Source organism: Vigna radiata, chromosome 7 (genome assembly GCF_000741045.1).
Source record: "Vigna radiata var. radiata cultivar VC1973A chromosome 7, Vradiata_ver6, whole genome shotgun sequence".
In the NCBI taxonomy this organism is placed as follows: domain Eukaryota; kingdom Viridiplantae; phylum Streptophyta; class Magnoliopsida; order Fabales; family Fabaceae; genus Vigna; species Vigna radiata.
The window spans coordinates 5,321,683-5,345,288 of NC_028357.1; the positions used below are offsets into that span (position 1 = coordinate 5,321,683).

At 35.0% G+C, this 23,606-nt stretch overlaps 2 protein-coding genes across 5 annotated transcripts; one reads left to right on the forward strand and one right to left on the reverse strand.

The window, feature by feature from the left end:
- Positions 1–319: 319 nt before the first annotated feature.
- LOC106768604 (DNA-directed RNA polymerase 1B, mitochondrial) lies at positions 320–12,452 on the forward strand. 2 transcript variants are annotated; one of them, XM_014653841.2, is made up of 19 exons: positions 321–1,123; positions 1,277–1,516; positions 1,605–1,738; positions 1,832–1,898; positions 2,054–2,112; positions 2,380–2,497; positions 2,596–2,709; positions 3,367–3,498; positions 3,607–4,023; positions 4,783–4,833; positions 6,278–6,348; positions 6,572–6,656; positions 6,895–7,047; positions 7,142–7,216; positions 10,270–10,359; positions 10,493–10,540; positions 10,867–10,981; positions 11,080–11,183; positions 11,652–12,452. In XM_014653841.2, exons 1-19 carry the CDS (start codon positions 425–427, stop codon positions 11,760–11,762), a joined length of 2,883 nt encoding a protein of 960 aa, XP_014509327.1. In that variant the 5' UTR covers positions 321–424; the 3' UTR covers positions 11,763–12,452. The 2 variants fall into 2 exon arrangements, 1 of the variants encoding a protein (XP_014509327.1); XR_002668425.1 differs by lacking the exons at positions 10,867–10,981; positions 11,080–11,183; positions 11,652–12,452 and adding an exon at positions 10,110–10,181 and having other exon boundaries at positions 320–1,123; positions 10,493–10,538.
- Positions 12,453–13,237: 785 nt separating this feature from the next.
- Positions 13,238–22,178, reverse strand: LOC106765976. 3 transcript variants are annotated; one of them, XM_022782951.1, is made up of 14 exons: positions 21,986–22,177; positions 21,585–21,692; positions 21,331–21,465; positions 20,115–20,612; positions 19,668–19,815; positions 18,881–19,123; positions 18,248–18,715; positions 17,126–17,694; positions 16,863–16,948; positions 16,568–16,786; positions 15,946–16,074; positions 14,924–15,298; positions 14,516–14,631; positions 13,238–13,594 (listed from the first exon to the last, which is right to left on the reverse strand). In XM_022782951.1, the coding sequence occupies exons 1-14, from the start codon at positions 22,115–22,117 to the stop codon at positions 13,485–13,487; spliced, it is 3,336 nt and encodes a 1,111-aa protein (XP_022638672.1). In that variant the 5' UTR covers positions 22,118–22,177; the 3' UTR covers positions 13,238–13,484. The 3 variants fall into 3 exon arrangements, with proteins under 3 accessions (XP_022638672.1, XP_014506225.1, XP_022638673.1); XM_014650739.2 differs by having other exon boundaries at positions 18,881–19,216; XM_022782952.1 differs by lacking the exons at positions 13,238–13,594; positions 14,516–14,631 and having other exon boundaries at positions 15,145–15,298; positions 16,005–16,074; positions 18,881–19,216; positions 21,986–22,178.
- Between the last annotated feature and the right edge of the window lie 1,428 nt (positions 22,179–23,606).

Below are 23,606 nucleotides of genomic sequence, written 5' to 3' on the forward strand. Positions count from 1 at the left end.
CTTTATTTTACATATTTTATTTATACTTTAATTTTAATTATATTTTAAAATTAAAAAATGAAAAAAATTAAAAGAAATTATTCAAATGAAAGTATAGTATAACACCACTTTAGCAACATATAAAAATTACTCTTATTAATATTATTTTATTTAAAATATGGACTCAAAATGCCTTTTTCTTAATAGTTAAATTGTTTTATTTAAAATTTTACTCTTATTATGATTAAGATCCGAGAAAGAAATGGAATAGCCCGAACCCGAAACCGGAACCGAAACCCTGTTTGAAAAGCATACCAGTAAAGGGGAAATAGATAGGTTTTATGGAGGGTTTAGAGGCGGCTGTGGCGTTTGTCTCAGATCTTTTTTAGTTAACAGAACAGTATATAACACTTTGGCTTCTCTTTCTCCGCCTCTTATTTCCAAAATGTGGACCAAATTGGCCAAGCGAGCCTCCTCATCCTTAAGGAACAGTTTCCGTCTTTCTTCGTTATCTCCGAGAATTATCGATTCCCAAACAAGTACAAAACTAAACCCATACCTATGTCAGGGTTTCGCCAGAGTTGGGCTGAGTCGGTCATCGTTTCTATTCTACGAAGGTTTTTCTTCTCCGTCTTTGATGGTGGCGGGCAGAGGTTACGCCACGGTGGCCCAGGCTATTGAATCGACGGACACCGAAGACGACTACGTGGAGGTTCAGGAACTGTTGGAGCAAATGGTGAAGGCGGATCACAAATTAGACTGCAACAGCTACAAGTACAAGATGCTGAAGAAGAGGCAGATAAAGATGGAGACGGAGGCGTGGGAAGAAGCTGCTAGAGAGTACGAGGAGCTGTTGGAGGACATGCGCGTGCAGAAGCTTGCTCCCAATCTGCCATACATGAAGTCGCTCTTCCTTGGTTGGTTCGAGCCTCTAAGGAATGCGATTCTCGCTGATCAAGAGCTTTGTAAAGAGAGCAAGTGCCGATTGAGCCACGCTCCTTATTTCAACGAGTTGCCGGCGGATATGATGGCTGTGGTCACCATGCACAAGTTGATGGCGCTGTTGATGACGAATACGAATGGCGTGGGCACCGCCAGAGTCATCCAAGCCACTTGCCATGTAGGCGAAGCGGTTGAGCAAGAGGTATATTAATCTCTCTATCTATTGCTGTGTCATTAATTCAATTACCCAAGTGTTATTAATTTTGGGTTTTATTTTTCAACTTGGGCATTATTATGTTGAATTGTTAATGTTCAAGCGTTGGTTGACTGAAATGCTACCCTTTATGTGGATCAGGCTAGGATATACCGATTTATGTTAAGGGAGAAGAGAACCGCCTCTGACAACTCATCTCATCTTGCTCCTGCAGTACAAAAAGGAAGAGTGATTGAAGAGGACGAGGAAACGGAAAAGAAGAAGACCAAGCTTCGGAAAAAAGTTGCTGGTTTGATGAAAAAACAGAAGAGGCAACAAGCGATGGGATTAGTTCGGGATCAAGATGATTGGAAACCTTGGGGGCAAGAAGCTCAAGTAAAGGTTTGTGATGCTTGTACTTGTAAGTTGTACCTGTAAACATGGAACGATTCTTCAGTTTGTGTTGCAATGTATTTATTGTTCGTTCCAGGTTGGCGCTCGATTAATTGATCTGCTAATAGAAACGGCTTACATTCAACCACCTGCCAAACAGTTTGGAGATGGTCCACCGGATATACGCCCAGCATTTAAGCATACCCTTAAAACACTTTCAAACGAGTCACAGTGAGATTGATAGCACTCTTCCACAATCGATATCTGTACTTTTAAACGATTACTTTTTCATTACTTAACAATCGGTGCTTTCTATTTAACTAGGAAGGAAACTAGGAGATATGGTGTTATTGAATGTGATCCTCTGGTGCAAAATGGCCTTGAGAAGTCCGTAAGTAACTCTAGGGAATGCTTCTACTTGAATTCATGCCCCCTTTTCTTTAAGTAGATTATAAGCAGAATTAGTATAGTTTTCTACTTTCAGCTATACTTCATTCTTAAGTTCATGAGATTGATGCTAAGATAGAAGTTTGTTTCTACTGACAGGCAAGGCACGTCGTCATCCCTTACATGCCAATGTTGGTGCCGCCTATTAACTGGACAAGGTACGGGAAATGTTAATACATTTTGTTTTCTTATTATAAAGATTTATCATTTTTCCCTTCATTTTATCTTTAGTTTAATTCTCTAGTTTAATACCTACAATTTTGGGTAGTATAATTTGAATCACATGAACAAGTTCAAACATCTATTTACTTTGCTGTATGCTTTAATTATATATTTTTTTTTCTTTTTTTGTGATAAGAACCTTTTGACATGCCACATCGGATTGAGTAATGACTACATTTTGCTTATTGCAATATCTTTTGTAGGTATGACAAAGGAGCATACTTTTTTTTGCCATCGTATGTGATGAGAATTCATGGAGCTAGGCAGCAACGTGAAGCAGTTAAGAGGGCTACCACGAGTCAACTTGAACCTGTTTTTGAGGTTTGGATATTCTTTTTAAAATTATGTGTTTTTCAAAGTCTGTTCATGGGCTGCTGTTGTTAGTTGTTGAAATTAATTCTGGTATTGTTCTGTTCTAGGCCCTTGATACTCTTGGCAATACCAAATGGAGGGTAAACAAAAGGGTGCTGTGTGTGATAGATCAAATATGGGCTAATGGAGGAGGCCTGGCTGATTTGGTGGATCGTGAAGATGTGAGCATGAGATAAACCTTGTTGCTAAATTTATCTGTTGAATACCTAGATTTTCACAAAACTTGGCCCACTTTATTGGAAGAAGTGATATTGCACTTGAGTAGCTTCCAGCACAACAGTATATATTTCTTGGAATCATGCATCATTTTTATTTTTCGTTGAATGCTAGGGTTTAATATGTATTAAAGGAAAAAAACATCTTAATTCTTACTTAACGTTTTCCTATCAATTGAGGAGTAAGGGAAAAAAGAACAAGGGGCAAAAGTGGGAATATAGTTGTACTGAACTTACAAATGCAGTTAGGTGTTTTTGAAAGAAGGATCCTAATTGAGGTATGGAGTTTCTACTAATTCAGACGAAATTAGGACCTTTGGGCATTGAGGAAGCAGTCCCCTGAAGTACTGCATTGCCTTTGTTCACTTTTTATATTTTATTTCATTCCTCCACATTTATACCAATATGATGTCTTCGTGATATCAATGTCAATGATCTCCTTACCATAAAATTTGAGTATCCTTGCTGGGTTTGTATCAGTTCGTTTAAAGTTTCTATTAGATATAGATTTTTAAATGTGTAGTCAAATATAACTCAAGATACAAGGGTGGTTCTACTGTTCTGACTATGGCTTTTTGATTGAATTCTGTTTTAATGTCAAAGGTTCCCCTCCCTGAAGAACCAGATACAGAAGATGAAGCTGAAATCCGAAAATGGAAGTGGAAAGTCAAAGCTGTGAAAAAGGAGAATAGTGAGAGACATTCACAGCGATGTGACATAGAACTTAAACTTGCTGTAAGAAATCTGCTACTCTTAAAGAGATTGGGTTATATAACCAATAATTTCCAGGTGATGTTGCATACACTCATCCTTGTTGCATTGCATTGGCTTTTTTGGCTGTAGGTTGCACGAAAGATGAAGGATGAAGAAGGCTTCTATTATCCTCATAATCTTGATTTTCGAGGACGAGCTTATCCCATGCACCCATATTTGAACCATCTTGGTTCTGATTTGTGCCGAGGCATACTTGAGTTTGCAGAGGGACGTCCTCTAGGGAAGTCAGGCTTGCACTGGTTAAAAATTCATCTTGCAAATTTGTATGCTGGTGGTGTCGACAAGTTATCTCACAATGATCGAATAGCATTTACCGAGAACCACCTGGATGACATATTTGATTCTTCAGACAGGCCTCTTGAAGGAAATCGGTGGTGGTTGCAAGCAGAGGACCCTTTTCAGTGTTTGGCAGCATGCATGAATCTCTCTGAAGCATTGAGGAGCCCTAATCCTGAGACTACCATTTCTCACATGCCAGTACACCAGGTACCTTGTGTGGGATGCCAGAAATTGTTATTTGGGAGACTGATTCTACATTTTATATTACAGGGACAACTCAGCTACCTTTTTTAGTCGAAATTTTCTTCTAAATGGAACAGTATAATCTTTTCTTTCAGAAGCAAAGTTGCATCTGAATCATATATATTCATGCAGATAACTTTTATTTTCCTTTTGGGAGGAAGACGCATGGAAACATAGTCATTACTCTTGCTAATTAAGAAACGTGTCAGACATCACTCGGGAAACTTATTTATTTTTAAAATATGTTTACTAAGATCTTGGAAGTTTGTCCCTGGTGCATTTTTAAATTGAGTTGTGTCAAATATCTAATCAGTATAAATATCACATGTAAAATTAGATTTATATTGAAGTCACATTTGCCTGTTGCAAACTAGTATATATCAACATGATGTTCATTCGACGTGTAAGATGTTGAGCTTTTATTTGGCTGTACCTAGGAATACATAATTGAAAACCCTGACTGGATTGGGCTTTAGTAACAAGCCCAGATAAAAAGATGAGGTAACGCTTGATCATAATGCAAGGTTTTCAGGTATTGAATACCTTATTAATTTCATACTCCAACAAAGTTGGCATACTTAAACTGTGTACCAAAACAGTATTGCTCTGACATATCCTAGTCACTCACTGGAGCATGCATGCTGATGAAGTTGAGGCTGGAAGGCCACTGATCCATTCTTTAGTATTTCACTCCTAATTTTAATTTTTCCTCATGCTTGCTAGGATGGTTCATGCAATGGCTTACAACACTATGCCGCACTTGGGCGAGACAAGGTATTTTGCATTTGTTATTTTAGTTTTCGTTTTTTTGTGTATTGGATGGGCGTTTGGGAGTCTATGAGAGTTTGAGAGATGTTTAGTTGGGATGTTCCTTGTCACTATTATTGAGATCCAATATCAACTGTATGTATATAGCCAAAGTAGATCATAAAGGCTTGAACAAACCTCACTTTATTAGCTAGTTTATGGGGTTGAGTTAGACCTACTTGAAATCGAATAATGAACCAACCCTTCATGCAAATGGTTTTGAAGCTCCCTTGCCATCTTCTTTGTGAGAGCAAGACTTTATTTGTTTCATGGGATTGATATTCAATGTAGGTTGATTGGTAGAACTAAAATATTATTAACTTTACATCTCTTATTTATTTTTTCTCTAACTGCTTCAGATTTTCTGATTCTGCTAGAAACTAAACAAGGAAATGCAATGGGCTAGTTCAATTTAATTTAACATAGTTTATTGCCTATTTTATATGAATTCACATTTTACACTGATTGCCAAAATAAAATGACCTAAAGCTGATTTTTTTACCAGTCAACTCAAATATTTTCCTTCGTTTTAATGTTTGGAAATTTACAAGTGCTATCTTGAATTTCAATAACATGGATTTTGAGGTAGTTTTTGAATTCTGTTGAAGTTGGGGATGCTGAAATATTTTAAACTCCTATCACTGTCTGAGTTCAGCAATGTAGTTCAAGAGGGTTTTTCTGAAGATAGATTTGTGGCATATATAAGTATTTGAAAGGGAGGGATAAAGTGTTAGAATTCCAAGTGAGTCTAAATCCTACGTTGGGTAGAAATGAGAAAGTAGAACACCATATAAGGTTGAAGATTCATCAATCCATTTTCTTAAGGTGTTGGATAGAGAGTGGTGTCAATCTCTTATGTGATTGAGCTCAGGTCTCATTGAGGTTGTATCTCTCCAGTGAATCTTTCCCTCCATAAACCCAACCAGTGGTATCATAACCAGGTTAGGCTCATATGAGTACAATGATCCCTGTATCGAAAGTCTTCCTGACAAAAGCCTTATCTAGCGTATTCCGTTAAGATGAACATCAATACAAAAAGGGGTACTGGACTAATTTGATTTCTTGTTCATTCATCATTTGTTATTCTATATATCTAACATAACTAGATAAAGGAAGCACTTGGGTTTCTTACATTGTATTGAGGGTAGGATGTTTTCTATATTGTTTTATGTATATGCTTAGAAAGATTGGACCATGCCGGCATAAGAATAGTTGCTGTAAACGTTTATCAATATTAATGTCAGCACTTTGCATTAATTCTTTATAAGTTAATCATTTTTCATTTAAAAACATCCATTCTAACATAAAGTAGGGTAAGTTTTTATAGTTTTGGCATGACAACGTTGTGTTACATCAATTCTCCCTCTTTTTCAATTCCGCCTCATCCACTATTTCACTTGTATTTTTGAAGTTGGGAGCTGCTGCAGTCAATCTTGTTGGTGGAGACCAGCCTGCTGATGTTTACTCAGGAATTGCGGCCAGGTAATTATCACCAATGTTTCAAGCCTTTTCATTTTCTCTTTAATTATTTGATTTCATTCTGTAGGTTCATTGTAGTATTTCCCCCAGAAATGACTGAGGAGAGCGTATTAAATTATCACTACTGTTTGTTTATTCCTCTATCTGTGGATACTCTCTAAATTTATTTGCTGTTGGAAAGAAGTTTATGTGTTTTGACATCTTTGGCTCTGGCAATATGGTGCAGAGTACTTGAAATCATGAAAAGGGATGCAGAGAAAGATCCCGAAACTAATCCAAATGCATTGCATGCGAGGCGCTTAATCAGCCAGGTTTCTTTTAATTGCAAGTTTAAAACGGTTAATTTTTCTTTTTGGAATGTTTTCCCTTGGAATATTTGAAGATGGATTGATAGGAGCTTGTAGACCTATTATTATTAACAACACTGTTGACTCATCTGACATTACAAGTGGCTTTTATATTTTTTCTTTATAATGTAATATGAAAGAATTATACAATTTTGCCAGCCTTGAACTTTCAAACATTAAACATTATCATAATTAACATTAGGTGGACCGAAAGTTGGTAAAGCAAACAGTGATGACATCTGTGTACGGAGTGACTTACATTGGGGCCAGGGAGCAGATAAAGAGGAGGTTAAAGGAGCGTTGTGCCATTGAGGATGATGTAGAGCTGTTTACCGCTGCTTGCTATGCTGCAAGAGTATGAAAATTTGATTTAGTGGAATTGTATGTTAACATTTCTAAATCTGTTCTATTATTTATTTTACTTTTACTTACTAGTCATTGTTTTATAGACTACTCTCACTGCCTTAGAAGAGATGTTTGAGGCTGCAAGGAGTATTATGGATTGGCTAGGTGATTGTGCAAAGGTATGTCTAATTTTCTGTTGGTTATGGTTGATTAAATGAATGAGCGAGTGCCTCCATTGTTGTCTCTAAATTTTGCGGATGTTGCGTCCCTTATTTTAGATTCTCTTGGTGGGTTTTGGTTTGATACCCCTACGTTTTTATCTAGCTTTTCTATTAATTGTATTAATAATGCTGCATATGATTGGCACAAGTTGTCGTGCTAATTAATTGCAAAATATAGCTAATGTGAACCAATGCCTAGTAGTTTATCATGATATACTTTTCATAGTTTATCTATCTAGTGTATTTAAATTTTGTATGTGTTATCTTATTGTTTTTAATATATGTCTCTTTCTGATACTATTTGTTAGAAAATTTTGACAGTCTAGGGTTATGGTAAGATGTTATCTATAATGAATATTTATGTGTGTGTGAAAAGGAACACAAGCCGACCTTCAAAGTTTGTGGCAGACAACACTCATTAGGCTCTTAATAAGTAGTATTTATTTTTCAAAAATTGGAGACTTTGTTTATCTTTGTCGGTGTTGATTTCTTACTATTCTACCTTCTCAATGATTAGGTGCTTCGTAACCTTCTACATATCAGCCAAATGACATCCTAACAGGGACCTTGAATATTTAGTGTTATTTGTGTCAAATTTAATACATAGTAAGTTTTAGGCTAAGGGGTAGTCTTAGAATAATCACATGTTGCTCAGGTGGATTCAGTTTTCTTTGGAATGCGTGTTTAGGAAATAAGACTAACTATTCATGGCCTTGTTACTTCTCAAAAAGTGTCACTTACTCAAGCTATTCCACTGTACTTCTCTGGATTGAACACATAGGAAAGTGGTCCACAATAATAGATTATGCAAAACATGCCAAAACTAATCATGGCTGAAATGAAATGGCTTGGCAATGCGTGTTTAGGAAATAAGACTAACTTATTCATGGCCTTGTAACATCTCAAAAAGTGTCACTTACTCAAGCTATTCCACTGTACTTCTCTGGATTGAACACATAGGAAAGTGGTCCACAATAATAGGTTATGCAAAACATGCCAAAACTAATCATGGGTGAAATGAAATGGCTTGGCAAGGTGCTATTTTTAAAACAATATTACATAATTTCTCTAACTCTTACAGTCCCCCTTAACTTAAACCTTGCTCCCCCTTAACCTAAACCTTGCTATGTATATGATAATAGTAATAAAAAAATAAATCGGAATAAGTTTAAAAATTGTAGATAATATAATAATAAAAAATCTATATATGTATTAACTAAAAAGAAATAAATATTACTAATCAATATATAGATTTTTATATAATACATCCTTATGTAATAATCTAAAGAATATTTATATCTGTGTGTGCACGAGTAAGTGTCTAGTTTCTCAGTAGGTATGAGAGAGTTTTTTTCATTTTTTCTCTTCCTTTTTTTTATATCTACTGGTAAAAAATTAGTTGCATATTAAAACCATTAATTATAGTATAAGAAAATGAAAGGCAAGGTGGAAGATTAATTTATTCCGAAGTTACTGAAACAATAACTCTCTGAGAGTTACTTCTCATCTTCACTCTTTTTATCTAATGTTGAAAGAATGAGTTACTCTTTAGAATCATTATACCAACAAAAATAAAGAAGAGAATGAAGATTAGTTTGTTTAGAGTTAATCTTGGAGTTACATAATCCATATTCTCTACATATATGTTCAAAGATATTATGTGCATTTCTGATATTTTTATACCAGTAATAGGGCTATACGTGGAGAACAATTTGTTGGTAGATCCAAAATTAATCCATATATGTGGCTTTAGAATCTCTATAGGTACTAAGAAGAGCATCGTAAAAAGAAATACCATTTTGGGCTAGAGATGATCGTGGATTAATTGACATTTTAGTTGAGAAGAACTGATGCAAGTGCTCAATTGTTCTTTGGTGAAAGAGGGTAACTTGAGTTGTCTTCTGCTCCATATTTCCTCCATCGGGGACTTGAAGTGTCCTACCACCTAAATTTTGTTTTACTGTTGGGTGGCTTGCCATGGATTTTCGGCAAGTATCCTTTGCATTTCATGGTTTTCTTCAATGATCATCCAAATATTACTTCACAGATTGAGTCCGTTCAATGTAGTTTCTTCCCTTCAGTTTCTGGATTATAACTTGTAAACTAGACTCTGAGGACGAAGCATGACACCGGTGATGTTGATGTAGTTTTGACCCCTCTAGAAGTTACATAGGTAGAGATGGATAGGAGAGGTCCAAATATGTTTACAAAAATAATGTTAGATGAGACAGGGAAAAAGTAAAAGGGAATAAGGTCAACTCAAATCTAAATTATCCCTTAATCTTAACTACCTGAATCTTCTATAATCATTATTTGAAATTTAAATTTGAAGTAAATTTCATACAGTTGTAAAGTTACATGACCTAAACTTTTAATGCCAGCACATCCCAATAGATGCGTAGTTTCCAACAATCACCTGGCATTTTGACATCATTTAGGTGAAACTTCTTTTATATAATTTTTTACAAGAGATCTTTAATAATTGCAATATTTTTTGAATGGTGATGGCATAATCCAAGGATGGTATCACAATTTTCTAGGGAAAGTATACAATGGCTATCCTTAAGGAATCAGTTCTGTTATACGATAAGCCTGTTGATGCCCCTATGTGTCAAGGTTTTTTGAAATCAGGGGACATTTCCAACTGTAAATTCAAATAATCAGCTAGAATATGTATTCTTTAAGTCATTGAGATGTCTTAGGGTAAGTTATATGTGACAAGTGTGGTGCATATATTTTATATGCTCCATATTGCGTGGGACTTTTAGAATGTATTTGTTGTTAGGGTAACTGCAAATCCTTGTATTTATTATTCCGAGGAATTATAATTGACTTTTGTTTCGTAATATAGGCACAGATTTTTCAGCATGCCGTTTTTTCTCTCCAAAAGTGCTATAGGCATTGAACATGTTATTGTAGAATTGTATGTGGCTATTCCAATGCTATGTTCCCATGCTTTTACTGTTTACATCTTAATCGTCTTAATGATTTAAATTTTGAACATGGAATAGGTGATTGCTTCCACTAACCAAGCAGTCCGGTGGATCACTCCCCTCGGTCTACCTGTAGTACAACCCTATCGACAATTAGGAAGGCATCTTGTAATTTCTTAACTGTTGGCCTATATTTCTTATTTTCCATTGTCTCTTTTTTCTTCCTCTCTACTAGTCAAATAACTTAGAAGTAGTTGACACATTTCTTGTTACTAATATGGTAATTGGATATGATGTACAGATCAAAACTTCGCTTCAGATTTTGACATTACAACGAGAGACTGACAAGGTAAGCATTGATTTGATTGAAATTGACCAACCATATATGTAGACTTGTGTTTGGAAGTAATTGTTCTATTTTAATGTCACAATTTCATGTCTGAATATGATCCTATATTTGTAAGATACTTGACACATCACCATATCAACTCGTAGTTTATGTTTTGAAGGGCTTAGTTGAACTATCTAATTTGTGTTCGTATTGCTGTATGTATTACTTTGTTATTTTGTTGGTATTACTTATCAAAACCTGCAATCCCTTGGGACAATATAGAAGGTGTCTTTCCCTAAGCATGCTATTGTTAAGCTAATAGAATATCCACACTAATGTTCCAGGTCATGGCTAAAAGGCAGAGAACAGCTTTTCCCCCAAATTTCGTTCATTCTCTTGATGGTTCTCACATGATGATGACTGCAGTTGCTTGTAAAAAAGCGGGCTTGAACTTTGCAGGTACTTAGTGGTTTATATAAAAACATGAAAAGTCTTAGGTGAATGCAATTGGACTATCCACTAGGAATTTAAATTTGTAAACCAATGCTTAATTGCAGGGGTTCATGATTCATACTGGACGCATGCATGTGATGTTGATGAAATGAACAAGATACTCAGGGAAAAGTTTGTTGAACTCTACGACGCTCCAGTACTGGAAAATGTAAAGTATTTTGTATCTTTAATTATTTGGGCTCTTTACTTGGATATTAGATTGCCAAGCGTGAAGCATTTTCTTCAAATCAATCCATTCTGACTTAATCCTTTCCTTTCATACTGTTAACTTTTGCTAAATGCTTTTCTGATGTCATTCAATCCACTCAAACTTTGTTTTTATGGCTTCCTTTCCGAAAGTAAATTACGTAGTGGATTGTATTAATGTGAAGCTGACCATTTGCTAATGAAGCCTTTTGATGCATTTTGTAACTATTCATGGTTTATCTTGAATCATCATCTAACTCACCTTTATACTTGACCAAATCAATCGTCGTACCAGACTCAAAATTTTGGTATCTTTGGATGCATGTTGCATTTTGGATTTATTATGACATATTTTGTTTACAAGTAAACTCGTCATTGTATACCAAATGACCTGGTTGTTTAATAGTTCATTCTTTACTTGTAAATGCAGTTGTTGGAGAGCTTCCAAAAGAATTTTCCCACATTGAACTTTCCTCCCTTACCAGAGCGAGGAGACTTCGATCTTCGCGAGGTTTTGGAGTCTAGATATTTTTTTAACTAGACTCTCAGAAACTCTGGTTACTTGCCTAGTACTACCTTTTCCTGTGGTCCTGGGAGACAAGTCTAATTGATGAAATTGGTATATATCTCTACATGCATGGGATTGTGAAAGCCTCAATGAAAACCTTAATGGAGAATGAAGAATTGGGTTGCAAACTTGAAGAATCTTGTACTTCTTTTATTTATACATTTGTTTCAAACAGACATTTCCTTCACGAGATGTCCCATAGTTGGTTCTCTAGTTGTCTTCCAAATGGGCTATGTATACAAAAAGGAATGAGGTGATCTAACTTGGGTTTGTCATGAAAGAAAGGGGGTCTTCACAGATATGTTGACGTGGACTGTCAAAACAAGAAGCATATACAGCAGTCAATCTGTCTTAGTTCGTGGTTGATGTGACAGACAAATGAAGGATTGAAGCACTGGTAATAATTTCTGGTGACTTCTCAGATCTGGATGCTGCAGTCTGCTGGATGCTACAGATCTGGTGGCTTTCCCTCTTACGGAGCAGATCCATTCTTTTGCTGCTTTTATACATTTTGTATTTATTTTCATTCTTTTTAGGAAAGGGTTGGGAGCATGTGTAATACTGTCATTTGTTCTTATATTGGTTTTTTCATTTTTTGAATTGAATACATGTAAAGTAAGTAAATACCAATATGGACATATTTTTTTTTCTTTCTTTTATCTACCTCTCGGTTTGTGGTGTAAAATCTATTTTGATCACTGATGATTGATAGGTTTCTAAATAGTATTTCATGGAAGTTTAATATTTTTTCTTCATGCATTAAAGTCCATTTGTTAATTAAAACTTCAAGAAAAGTTCACTTCAATACTTAAATGTTATGGTAGTATGCTTGACATATTTGTTACTTAGTGAAAGCTTACGATGATAGTCAAATGATGTTTATCATTTTCACGTGATTTCAATCTAGCCTTTAGGTGAGATCTAGTATAATAAAATTTAAACATACGTAATTATATTATTGATCAATATAGTAATTTGTGTATAATTTCTATAATTATTAATTATTAGCATTCATCTATCTGATTTATTAAAATAATGTTCTATTATTTTATTTGAATAAAAACCTACTCAAAATATTCTTTAATTTTCATTTTTAAAAATTTTAATATCTAATTTTCGTAGTTTTTATTGGAGTTTTAAGGAATATAACATATTTAAATAAAATAAAAAAGTGAGAAATATTAAATAATATTTTTTCAAAACAAAAAATATTAAGAACATCGTTTAACATTATTCTAAATGAACTGCAAACCTTGTCTCAAACTTTCAGGTTACAAAATCAACCCCATAAAGTAAAGTTGTATGAAAAGCTTCTATTAGAAAAAGAATAATTACAGTTTCAAAGTTTTAAAAATCAACTTATTATAAATGCCGCATCTATCACTTAGTTAAAAATTATGCGATATTAAACAATCAAATCGACTTTCAAATTTTACCAAAGCAGCGCCTTCAACGAAAATAAAAACTGATTGCATGTACTACTAATTCACATCCCCTGGTGATATATACAGACAATAAATTGAATATACAGTCGCTCATACAGATTAGGAACACTAATTTGACAAAGAGCTTGAACACTATTAGCAATTCTCAAAATGAAGAACATTGCTGCAATTCAGATACAAACAAATGATTCCAAATATCAACACAAGTTCGTAAAGATCCGTGGGTAATGAATACTTTGGTGTTCACCAGTTAGTCTGAATCTAGCTCAGGAAGGTGTAGATAAAGCAACAATTGCCCTCCACCAGCCACTCCAAAGGCTCCTCTCGAATTATCGGTAGCAACACATGCAACATGGCCATCTGACATCAAGGACATTTTTAAAATTTAGAGAAAAAAGAAAGAATGAAATAACTTGATAGAAAACAAAATTTGGGATGTAGTTGGAAATGATTTTTGTTCACTTGATGATAGTGGGCTTTTTGAAGTTGTTAATTTGGCTTTAGATGAACTTGAGCTACTGAATGTATTTTTCAATGATCAACTAAACGTTTGAAATGTCTAAAATAATTAGATTTATTTCTTGTAATAAGCAACAAAGTGCCCAAATCGTCATTTGACTATCTTTAATATATATATATATATATATATATATATATATATATATATATATATATATATATATATATATATATATATACATTATTACAATAATTATATTATTTTCTATATCCAATATTGGAAGAGTAAATGAAGCTTACAAATTTGAAATATAACTGTATTGTGAAGAGATTGAAAGGTGTGTAGTAGATGAATAGTTTGTATACGCTATTCAAAATGTCGTAAATTTAAAATATAATTGAATATAAGTTGTAATTTTAAAATATAATTGAGGATGAAATATAGAAATGAAATGTACACATAAGAAATGGAAGAATTACCATTGTATATTGTTATAAATTATAAATATGTATATTAAAGGTATAATTAATAATTTAGAAACATTAATAATTTAGAAACAGATCGATCAATAAAAGCGCCATATAAGTCCACCGGGCCTATCGCCTCTAAATAGAAACAAATTACAAAATGTTTTTCTATCTAAAAAATTCATGTTTAGTAACGAGTTTCATAGAAAAAATAGTGTTCTTAATAACTGAACAAAAAAGGATTAAATAACAAAATCAACCTTAACACATCAGTGGTGCTTCCGTAGTAGTTGTCAGGTGTGCAAGTGCTAAGTGGTCAAAGCAAAGGAGTGAAAAAGGAACAGTTGAACATACCTTGGAAATGATGCAGAGTATCAAGCTTGGATCCTTTAGACAACTCCCACATATACACCACTCCTTCGTTTGTACCGACGATTCCATAACCACAGGAAACACCAATACCGCAAGTCCTGCATAATACATTAAAATTTGTAAATTAACTGATAAATCTGAATTATGGAATAACCAATAACTTGGCAGCTATTAAATAGAGTATTATACTGATATATCATCAACCCTTCTTTAGATGCAATTTCGTATATCTATCAATCCATATCAGTAAAACATATTTATAACTAATGGCTCCTTACAATCTTCATAATTAATCTGAGATTTGAATGGAAGTGAAAAATAGAAAAAAATTTCAACGGAATGAAGTACAAGACAAACTACATTCAAATTCGGAAAAAGACTTTATAGCACCTTATATCCAAGGGACTTCCAAAATTTATGCTATTTTTCATTACAAGTGCAAGCCTCCAACTTCTAGCTGTATGTATATCAAAACTGCTTGAAGTTGAAATAGGATTTTGGCAACAATCCTGATCAGAGTAAGTCGAGACAAAAAGCCACATAGCAACATCTTCCTCTAATGGTGAAAACCAAGAGGTCTCTCTTTGCTGTGAGTACCACGAGTTGGTTGCTTTTAAAAGTTTATCAGCCTGCTCCTCCATGCTGGCATAGCTGTGAGCACCGGAGTCTTTTGTTTGCCACTGGAACAAGCTTATTGGAAAGAACTCATTTATTGGACTTTTTATAGCAGAGAATCTTGCTACACAATTACAACTTGCAATATCCCTGGGAAAAATGATGAAAACAGTGAATGAGATATTATCATATTACTATAACTGTAAAACCAGATTAAATGATACTTAAACTTTTCCAATGTGATTATTTCTCCCTTCTCTTTCCCATTTCTTTAAACTGCTGAGTTAGGCCATAGGTCATTTCAATATTAATAGGAATATAATACGAAATAATGGGATGAAAAAATGGCAGAATAGTCAGGAGTAACATTTTCAACAGTCCCATTTATGGAATAAGTAAACAGACACAAAATTCATGTTCTGAATAACTTGTGACTCAAAAGAAAATAAGATCCAATAAAAACATTAATTAATGCCCTAAACGATACCGACTACATAATGGGCAAAAAGTGCAAGTGAATTCATATAACAAATATGATAAATTGATAACACATCTCGTAAAAATGCAAAAGCTCCGCATGAATACCCCAAATTTATTCCTGAACAATTTGGCATAGACCTGTTAGGTCTAGAGAATGTTCAAAATGTCAACATGGTCCCCAAAAAACACGACAGTCCTTGAGAATGACTGGTGTATTAGGTGTTTCAGAACTAATATGAGCAACATTTGAGGTTTAAAGCACGTTGAGTGATGCAAACACAATGGGAAACCCTTTCAAGGTGAATGAGATAGCATACCATAAACTAAATTCCCCATAGCTAGTAAAACCAACAACTAAATGAGTAGACTTAGGAACCTTCTTCAACTCCACAATGCCAGGAGATGTCGTGCCATCAGCTGGAATAATGAAGTGCTCTGTTTTTTCACTGCCAAAATATGAATGAAAGAGTGAACAAGCTAAATTGTATGCACAAGCACAATTGCAAGATAACCAAATATTATATATTTAATTAAGCTAGCTATAAAACCAACAATTTAACGGGTATTGGCAATACATACGTCATTGAAAAACAGGAAGAAATTCTATAAAATTGTGGCATTTGCTCTTCTAGAAAAGAGGTCAGCAAAACTGATGGCAGATCTTAGATTCTGAGCAAATTAACTTTAATAAAAACTAGGACGCTTTTAAACCAAGACCAATCTGTCATAACATCTCAAAAACACAGTTTGCCAAATATTCTCATGCAATCTTTAGAGGAAAACCAAAGGGAATTCATATCCATGCTAACAGCAACAAAAGCAAAAGTACAATAAATCAGCAAGTTGATTAAAATAAATTAAAACTTTAAATATTGATACTCTGAAAGGGACATAAATGGCCCTAGGGAACTAAAGACTGAGAAGAGTCACTAAAATTACCTCCAACTTGAATTCATGACCCACACCTGCAGTTTCCCACTCTCTCCAACAGAAACAAGTCGGTTAGGTTCACACACCAATATACAATGCGCATTGTCAACAGTTTTCAATGTTGTTACAATTGATACATAACCGTGTTCTACTTGGACAATCTTCAAAGCATTCTTCTCATACAAGACTGATGTACATTTTGAGCAAGAACAATCAATTTTTCCTTCCCTGGGATGACACGCTATTTAGTTATTCAACTTAAACGGATATCACATATCAATTGAAGCATGATGAAATATTTAACCTGCAATTGGGGGTCTTTATGCTGCCTATTAAGACAATATACTGTCCACCAGGAGTCAACTGCACCCCAGATCTTTCCACTAGAGTCTAGCATAAGATGATAGATTTTGTCACTTACTATGTAGCAGTGTATAACTAGGTTACATTCTGTTATGACGGCTGTACTCTAAACAGATTTCGTCAGTGATCATTTATCCAACCGAACATTTAGAATAAAAAAAAGGAAGAAGCCATTGAGATTGAATCAAGCAAAAAATAACTTACTTCCTTTATGAAGACATGTTTTGGATCGGGTAACAGTATTGAGCTGTGAGCCATGACAGAAGGACATCCTAGAGTTGGTCCAGCAATGGCTACCTTGTAAGTAAACAAGGTCCTGTACTGATCTGTCAGTTGGCCACATAAGACACAAACATGGACTTCATCCTCTCTTGTGCTCAAAAATAATGATGAAACAGGCATAGGGTGCAAGTAACATCCCACAAACTTAACACTGCTTCCCATATTACTCTCGGGTTCCTGGTTTTGCAGTGGCGTTGGTTCTGAAATTGATTGAGCTTCTTTGGTACCAAGACACTTATTTTCTTCAGCAAACGGGGTTGGATTCTGAGATGTTGCTAGGCTTTGGTCCACTGGATTACTATGTCCAATCAGAACATCCCTACAAGTTTGAGGTGTTTGAACACACAAACCTGCAGCATCCTCTTGTTCACGTTGTTTATCATTTGAATTGTTTACTAGAATAACTTCCGAGGAATGTAAAGTGTCTTTGGTAGTATACATTTGAGGAATAGAAAGTTTAAATTTGTCCCCAGAGAATGCATTGCTAACACCTGCATCGTGTTATAAAATTTGTAAGAAATGGTAATCACTGAATCAGACTGAACAATTCAAGTAAGCAACAGTCCCAACGCAACTAAGCTATAATTTGCCGCAACCATGACCAGTGATGCTGGATCATGTGATTGGGCTGGGTTTGTAATAGCTCAAGATCAGTGTACCGTGGGGTATGAATACCATTATCAATACAGGTATTAGGGTACAAAAGATTTCTAAATCTAAGGTGTGGGAGCAAATATCATATAAAATATAAATACAATTTTCCTGGTATTCACGCAGTGAGCAAAAGATATTTAAAGGCACAAATTCTGAAGAGAGTAAGTGAAACAGCAATTTGTTTCATTTACTAGCGAATTATTCTGCATGGACCAATTTATGCTTGGTCAAAACCATTAAGTAGAGGAACTAATTTTTGCATCCAGTATGGGTACAACTACTTCGCAGGACAGAGCATCGTAGCTCAGTTCAAAATAGAGGGAAAAATTACTTCGCAATATGCCATATTTATAATAATTCTGTCAATGTCAAATATCATAAACACATTACCTCCAGTAAAATCCTGAGCAGTTGGCGAGTCCTTTTGTGCATAACTGAGACTAACATTTGCTGGATTTTCTTTCACTTCTAAATACTCATCATCCCTTCTTCCAGAATTAACCCGATCCTTAAGAGACATGTCATCTAGAACAGATACAGGAATGCATACGTCAAAATTCCGAGGAATGTCTTCAAAGTCCATCACCGAAGCATGACTTGTGGATGTTATGTTTGGCATGTCATGACCAAGAAACTGCTGAGAACACACTTCTATATTGAAACTAGATCTACCAGCTTCACCAAGATCAGTAGATAATATTTCCTGATTAGTTTTATAATTATCACATTGACTATATTCAAAACTGTCAGGAACGATACACTTCATATGTTCAGAATTAGGAGTGTCTGAACGTGGGTCTGTATGCCCGTGTATTGTCTCTCCATGTTCCACCTGTGCAGCTTCTATCATTACTACATCTGCCATATAAACATTTTTTTTAATAATGCATAAGGATATATAAATGCACAAACATGAAAATGAAAAGGTAGATTGAAATGACAACATACTATATGAAGTGTGTTGACACACAGGCAGTAATAACAAATGCTCAAAAACAATAGTCTAGATAAGGTAATATTTACCAGATGAGGCTACTTCCAAACTATGTGCGATTTTATCATGTTCGTCCTTGGAATTGACATGATAAGGTGGCATATCTGCAGGACTAATGATAAGCTCCTTATCTGTTGAAAAAGACCTCAGTAGAGGAACTGCCTGAGGAAGCAAAAGTGACATCATCGAGTTTGCTACATCATTGCCAGCTGAACCAAAGTCACCTTTTTCAGAGCATGGATTTGAATTAGATTTGGCCACTTTTTCATGCTCTGCATTTAACAATTCTCCAGATGTGATCTCACAAGCTGTCTTAATGTAAGCATTTTCATCTGGTTCACTTGGGCCAGAATCAAGAGTATTTTCTGCAGTGTACTAGAGTAAGTGATTCGGTTCAACAGGATATTAAAGGAGAGTTTTGAGGAATAAAGAAATACTAATATTAATAAATAGAAAAAAGCTTAAACATAGTGATAAAAAGATTCCAGCAGTTCTTTACAAGATGTGTTTTCTTAGACCACCCATGAATTTATAAATATTGTATTAAAATTAGTGGAATCAACAAATGTCATATATTTGACAATACCAGAAAACATTTCACACTTTCATTCTGCAAAGAATAATACACTACGCTATTCAATAACGGCAAAGTTATTAAGCAGTATCACCCAACTTTGATGAGTATGCCAGCATCTTAGCAAAAAAGTCTTCCAACCCATCAAATGAAATGAGCATGAGGATTGCAAGATTGTACGTATTGAAAATCATTAAAAGTGAAAATTAATAGGTTTTATAATACAAACAAAATACAAGTACCTTGCACAATATCTAGGGTATCAGGAGCATACAGATCAATGTCAATACAACGTACAGACTCCTTAGAATGTGACTGCATTAGTTTATTGTCTTCTGAATTCACCAACAAATTAGACATCTTCAACTCCACATAACCCGACCTATGAAGCTGCAAGAAGTTAAGATATTTTCTTCTATAATAAAATGGACCATAAATTTGATTTATTGCCTATCTCTGGGAAAGTTTTAACTGAATCTGAAATATCTCAAGCAAGAGAAAAAATAAATCGGTTCTAAGAATTAAAACATATCACTTACAAGTACTTTATGATTTTGAGTTTATGAAGATCAAGAAAAGGAAATAACATGTTTTTAATGATAACCACTCAACAGATTGTGTTTTATGAACCAACATGTTCCCAATTAATAGTGTTCACTAGAATATAACGAGTTTAAAGGCATGCTTACAGGTTCTTCTGTGGACAAGTTTTCAGTTAGTTCTTTAGCCCAGCAACTTTCAGAAAAGAGAAAACCAGTTGACCCTTCAGAAGGCACAGCTCCCACTTCTTTATTATTAGAAATTTCAAGACGATTCTTTATATGATTGTGGACCTCAGGTACTCCTGAACCATAATGGGTTGTAGAACTCCCCCGACCACAACTCTTCTCATTCTTTACATTTGAGGGTTCACTACATATGAATTCTGGAGATTGAGGTCTAGCTCGTACATTTAATTTTTTGTTTTTGAGTTCACATCTGCTTCTCTTCCTTGTAACATGTGGTTTTCCGACGTAAAGTAGTAAATCAGGATATGTGCCTACATTTGGGCAGCAATCATCATGATCTGCTCTAGCAACCCCCTCATAGGTGTTTGGGGATACCAAGCTCTGTTCTGCTATTTCATTTACATTTGTTACCAGTTCACGGAGCAACCTCTGGATAGACTGATTTTTGAACCCAAAAAACTGCATATGATGAAAATAAAATAAAATATACTATGCACAACAGACAACTATATTAAAAACAATATAGTAAGAACAAAATATGCGTGATTGTTAAATAACAGAAAGGAACTAAAAGAAAAAAGGAGAATTATGATATTGATCAACCCAGAATGGTACAAATCCTGGACACAAGTTCTTAGAGATCTTTATAAAGAAGAAAGTTTATTTAAGAGAAAAAAGGAAGGTAGTGATTCATAAATGGTTTTATCTCTTAACAGAAGTTTACTTGTTGAGACAAAATGTAAAGATTGCTTCCTTAAAACCAAATTCATCAAATAAAGAACTGTCCCAGTTTAGTCTTCATTGCATGCATAGTACCTATGATCAGTTATATAGCATAAATGATTGACAGAATGCAGGGGGAAACAACATGCTACTGGTTACTCACTCTAACCTTTTTGATGTGAAAATTGATCATAGTCCGCAAAAACATATAGTTTTATATTTTAACATTTAAATCCTAGTTGTTTCTTACTTTCTCCTAAAAATCAACAATAATATCATCGTTGACGAAGAATCTATTTTGTCCGTGATTGACTAAGGTAAGATCAATAGTATGGATAAAATATCATACTATAGCAAACAAAAAACATGGTAACATACAACAAGACAGGAAGGAAAATTTCTGGAAAAACCAGAAGTTTTACAAAATGATGTAGTAAACATCACAGATTTCTACCTCCAAGCCATCCATCTTAGGTGAAAGTCTCTTTCCATGCCAAATCTTGATGCGGGGGCAACTTTTCTTTTGAAATTCATCCCATGGTTGGTCAGGCGTTTTCCCAGAACATGAACTCCCATCATCAGAAGAGATCTGCATTCACAGTACACAACTAAATCTGTTCAATAAAATCCAAAGCAAAATGTGAACCTTTACCATATTACATCAAACTTTAGAACATAAATGAAACACATAGAAGCCCAAATACGAACCAAAAATCTAGGGCCATTGACACCTTCACAAATTTCCATATTAAAAGTGGTCCCATTATAAGCTCGAACAGCCTGATAACCAACAGGATATGGATACCGATCTTTTCCCTGAAATGTACTCAATGTAAAAATGCATTACATCAGTAACCAGAGAAAAACAAACAAAATCAGATTGTTACTCCCTCACAAATCCCGATTTCCCATGCAATGATATTTGATGTTTCAGAACACATCAAGATACAATTTTCAACAACATTGCAAAAGCAGCACAAAAAGCAATTTTATTTCTAAAGCAACTCCACACCGCACAGTTGTTGAATTGAAGCAAGCTATACGGCAACGCAGTTCTATGAGAGAAAAAAAACCAAAAAGTAGATGAAAAGTAGGGAATGGAATCAAACCCTAGAGGTAGTCCAATACTTCTTGTCCCATGCTCCTTTGTAGAGTGAACCGATGGAGATTATTTCGAGGCCATCGCCACTGTCCTCTGCTTCTGCTTTCGCCGCTTTCCCACCGCTTCGAGTCTTCGCCATTCAGGTCTGAGAGAAAGAGAGAGAAAGTGCAACAAAATTATCTATATATGGCGCCAAATTTTGGCTTTCCCTCCATTTTAATTTATTTATGGACTTATTTGACGGATTAAACTTATTATGTAAAATGGATAATTTCATATAAAACAAATAATGAATTAAGTTGAATCACACAAATTTTAACTCCATCTAGTATTTCTTAAATAAATTTAGGTAATATAAGAATAGACTAAAATTTTAAAATTAATAATTATAACGTAATAAAATATATACAAGTATTAACATTTATATGTAAAAATATTAAAATTAAATTTATTTATGATTTTAAGAAACCATATTTTAAATTATAATTTTTTTTTTAATTTCGCTTTCTTTTAAATTGGGTTAGGTTTAAACTATTTAGGCGTCCCTATTTTTGGTCCTCCCAGTTTGGTCCCTTTTTTTTAAACTTTCCCAAGTAAATGCTAATTTGAAGCAATTCAACCCCTACCGTTAAAAATCGTTAACAGTCGTTTAAATATTAATGACGTGGCATTATAAATAAATTTTATATTAAAAATTTTAATGTAATCAGAATTTTAGAAGGACAAAGTGGGCAAAAAGGGGTTTGCCCCGTGAGAGCGCGCCACATGTCCGCTCCCTTTCCACCCAAAATTAGGATTCAGATTTGGGAAAAAGGGGTTTGCCCTGGTGTGCCTGCGCAAATCGGAAAATGCTGGAGGCTGCCACGGTGGTTCCCGTTTCTGCTTTTGGGTTTGTTTTCTACAGGTGTGAGATGCGACGGTGATGGAGGTGCGACGGTGATGTCTAGGTTGCGCATGATGGAGGCCGGGTGGCTTGCGTTGGAGAGGATCAAACCTGCGAGGCACGACGGTGCGATGAGAATGGTCGAGGCGAGACCGTGATGGTTATGTGATTTTGGTTTGCTTGCAGGTGCGAGATATGAAGAAGAAGCTTCAAGGTGGCGACTTGGTGGTAGCAGCGACCATGGATGCGTGTTGAAGCTGAGTTGCAGATGTGTTCATGGCGGAGAAGATGAAGATCCCTTTCCACCCAAAATTAGGGTCCAGATTTGGGGAAAAGGGCACACGAAGTGGAATTGGAAAATGCTGGAGGCTGCCACGGTGGTTCCCAATTCTGCTTTTGGGTTTGTTTTCTGCAGGTGCGAGATGCGACGGTGATGGAGGTGTGATGGTGATGGAAGTGCGAGGGTGATGAAGGTGCGAGGGTGATGGAGGTGCAATGGTGATGGAGGTGCGAGGTGCGATGGTTGCTGACGGCGTGCAAGGAAGAAGATGATGGACGGTGGTCGACGGTTGGGGTTTGGGTAATGGTAGAGGAATTAGGGTTTCAGAGGAAGAAGAAAGTCTTTTTTTTCCCACTTTGCCCTTCTAAATTTTTTATTACCCGAATATTTATTAAAATTTTTAATATAAAATTTATTTATAATGCCACGTCATTAATATTTAAACGGACGTTAACAATTTTTAAC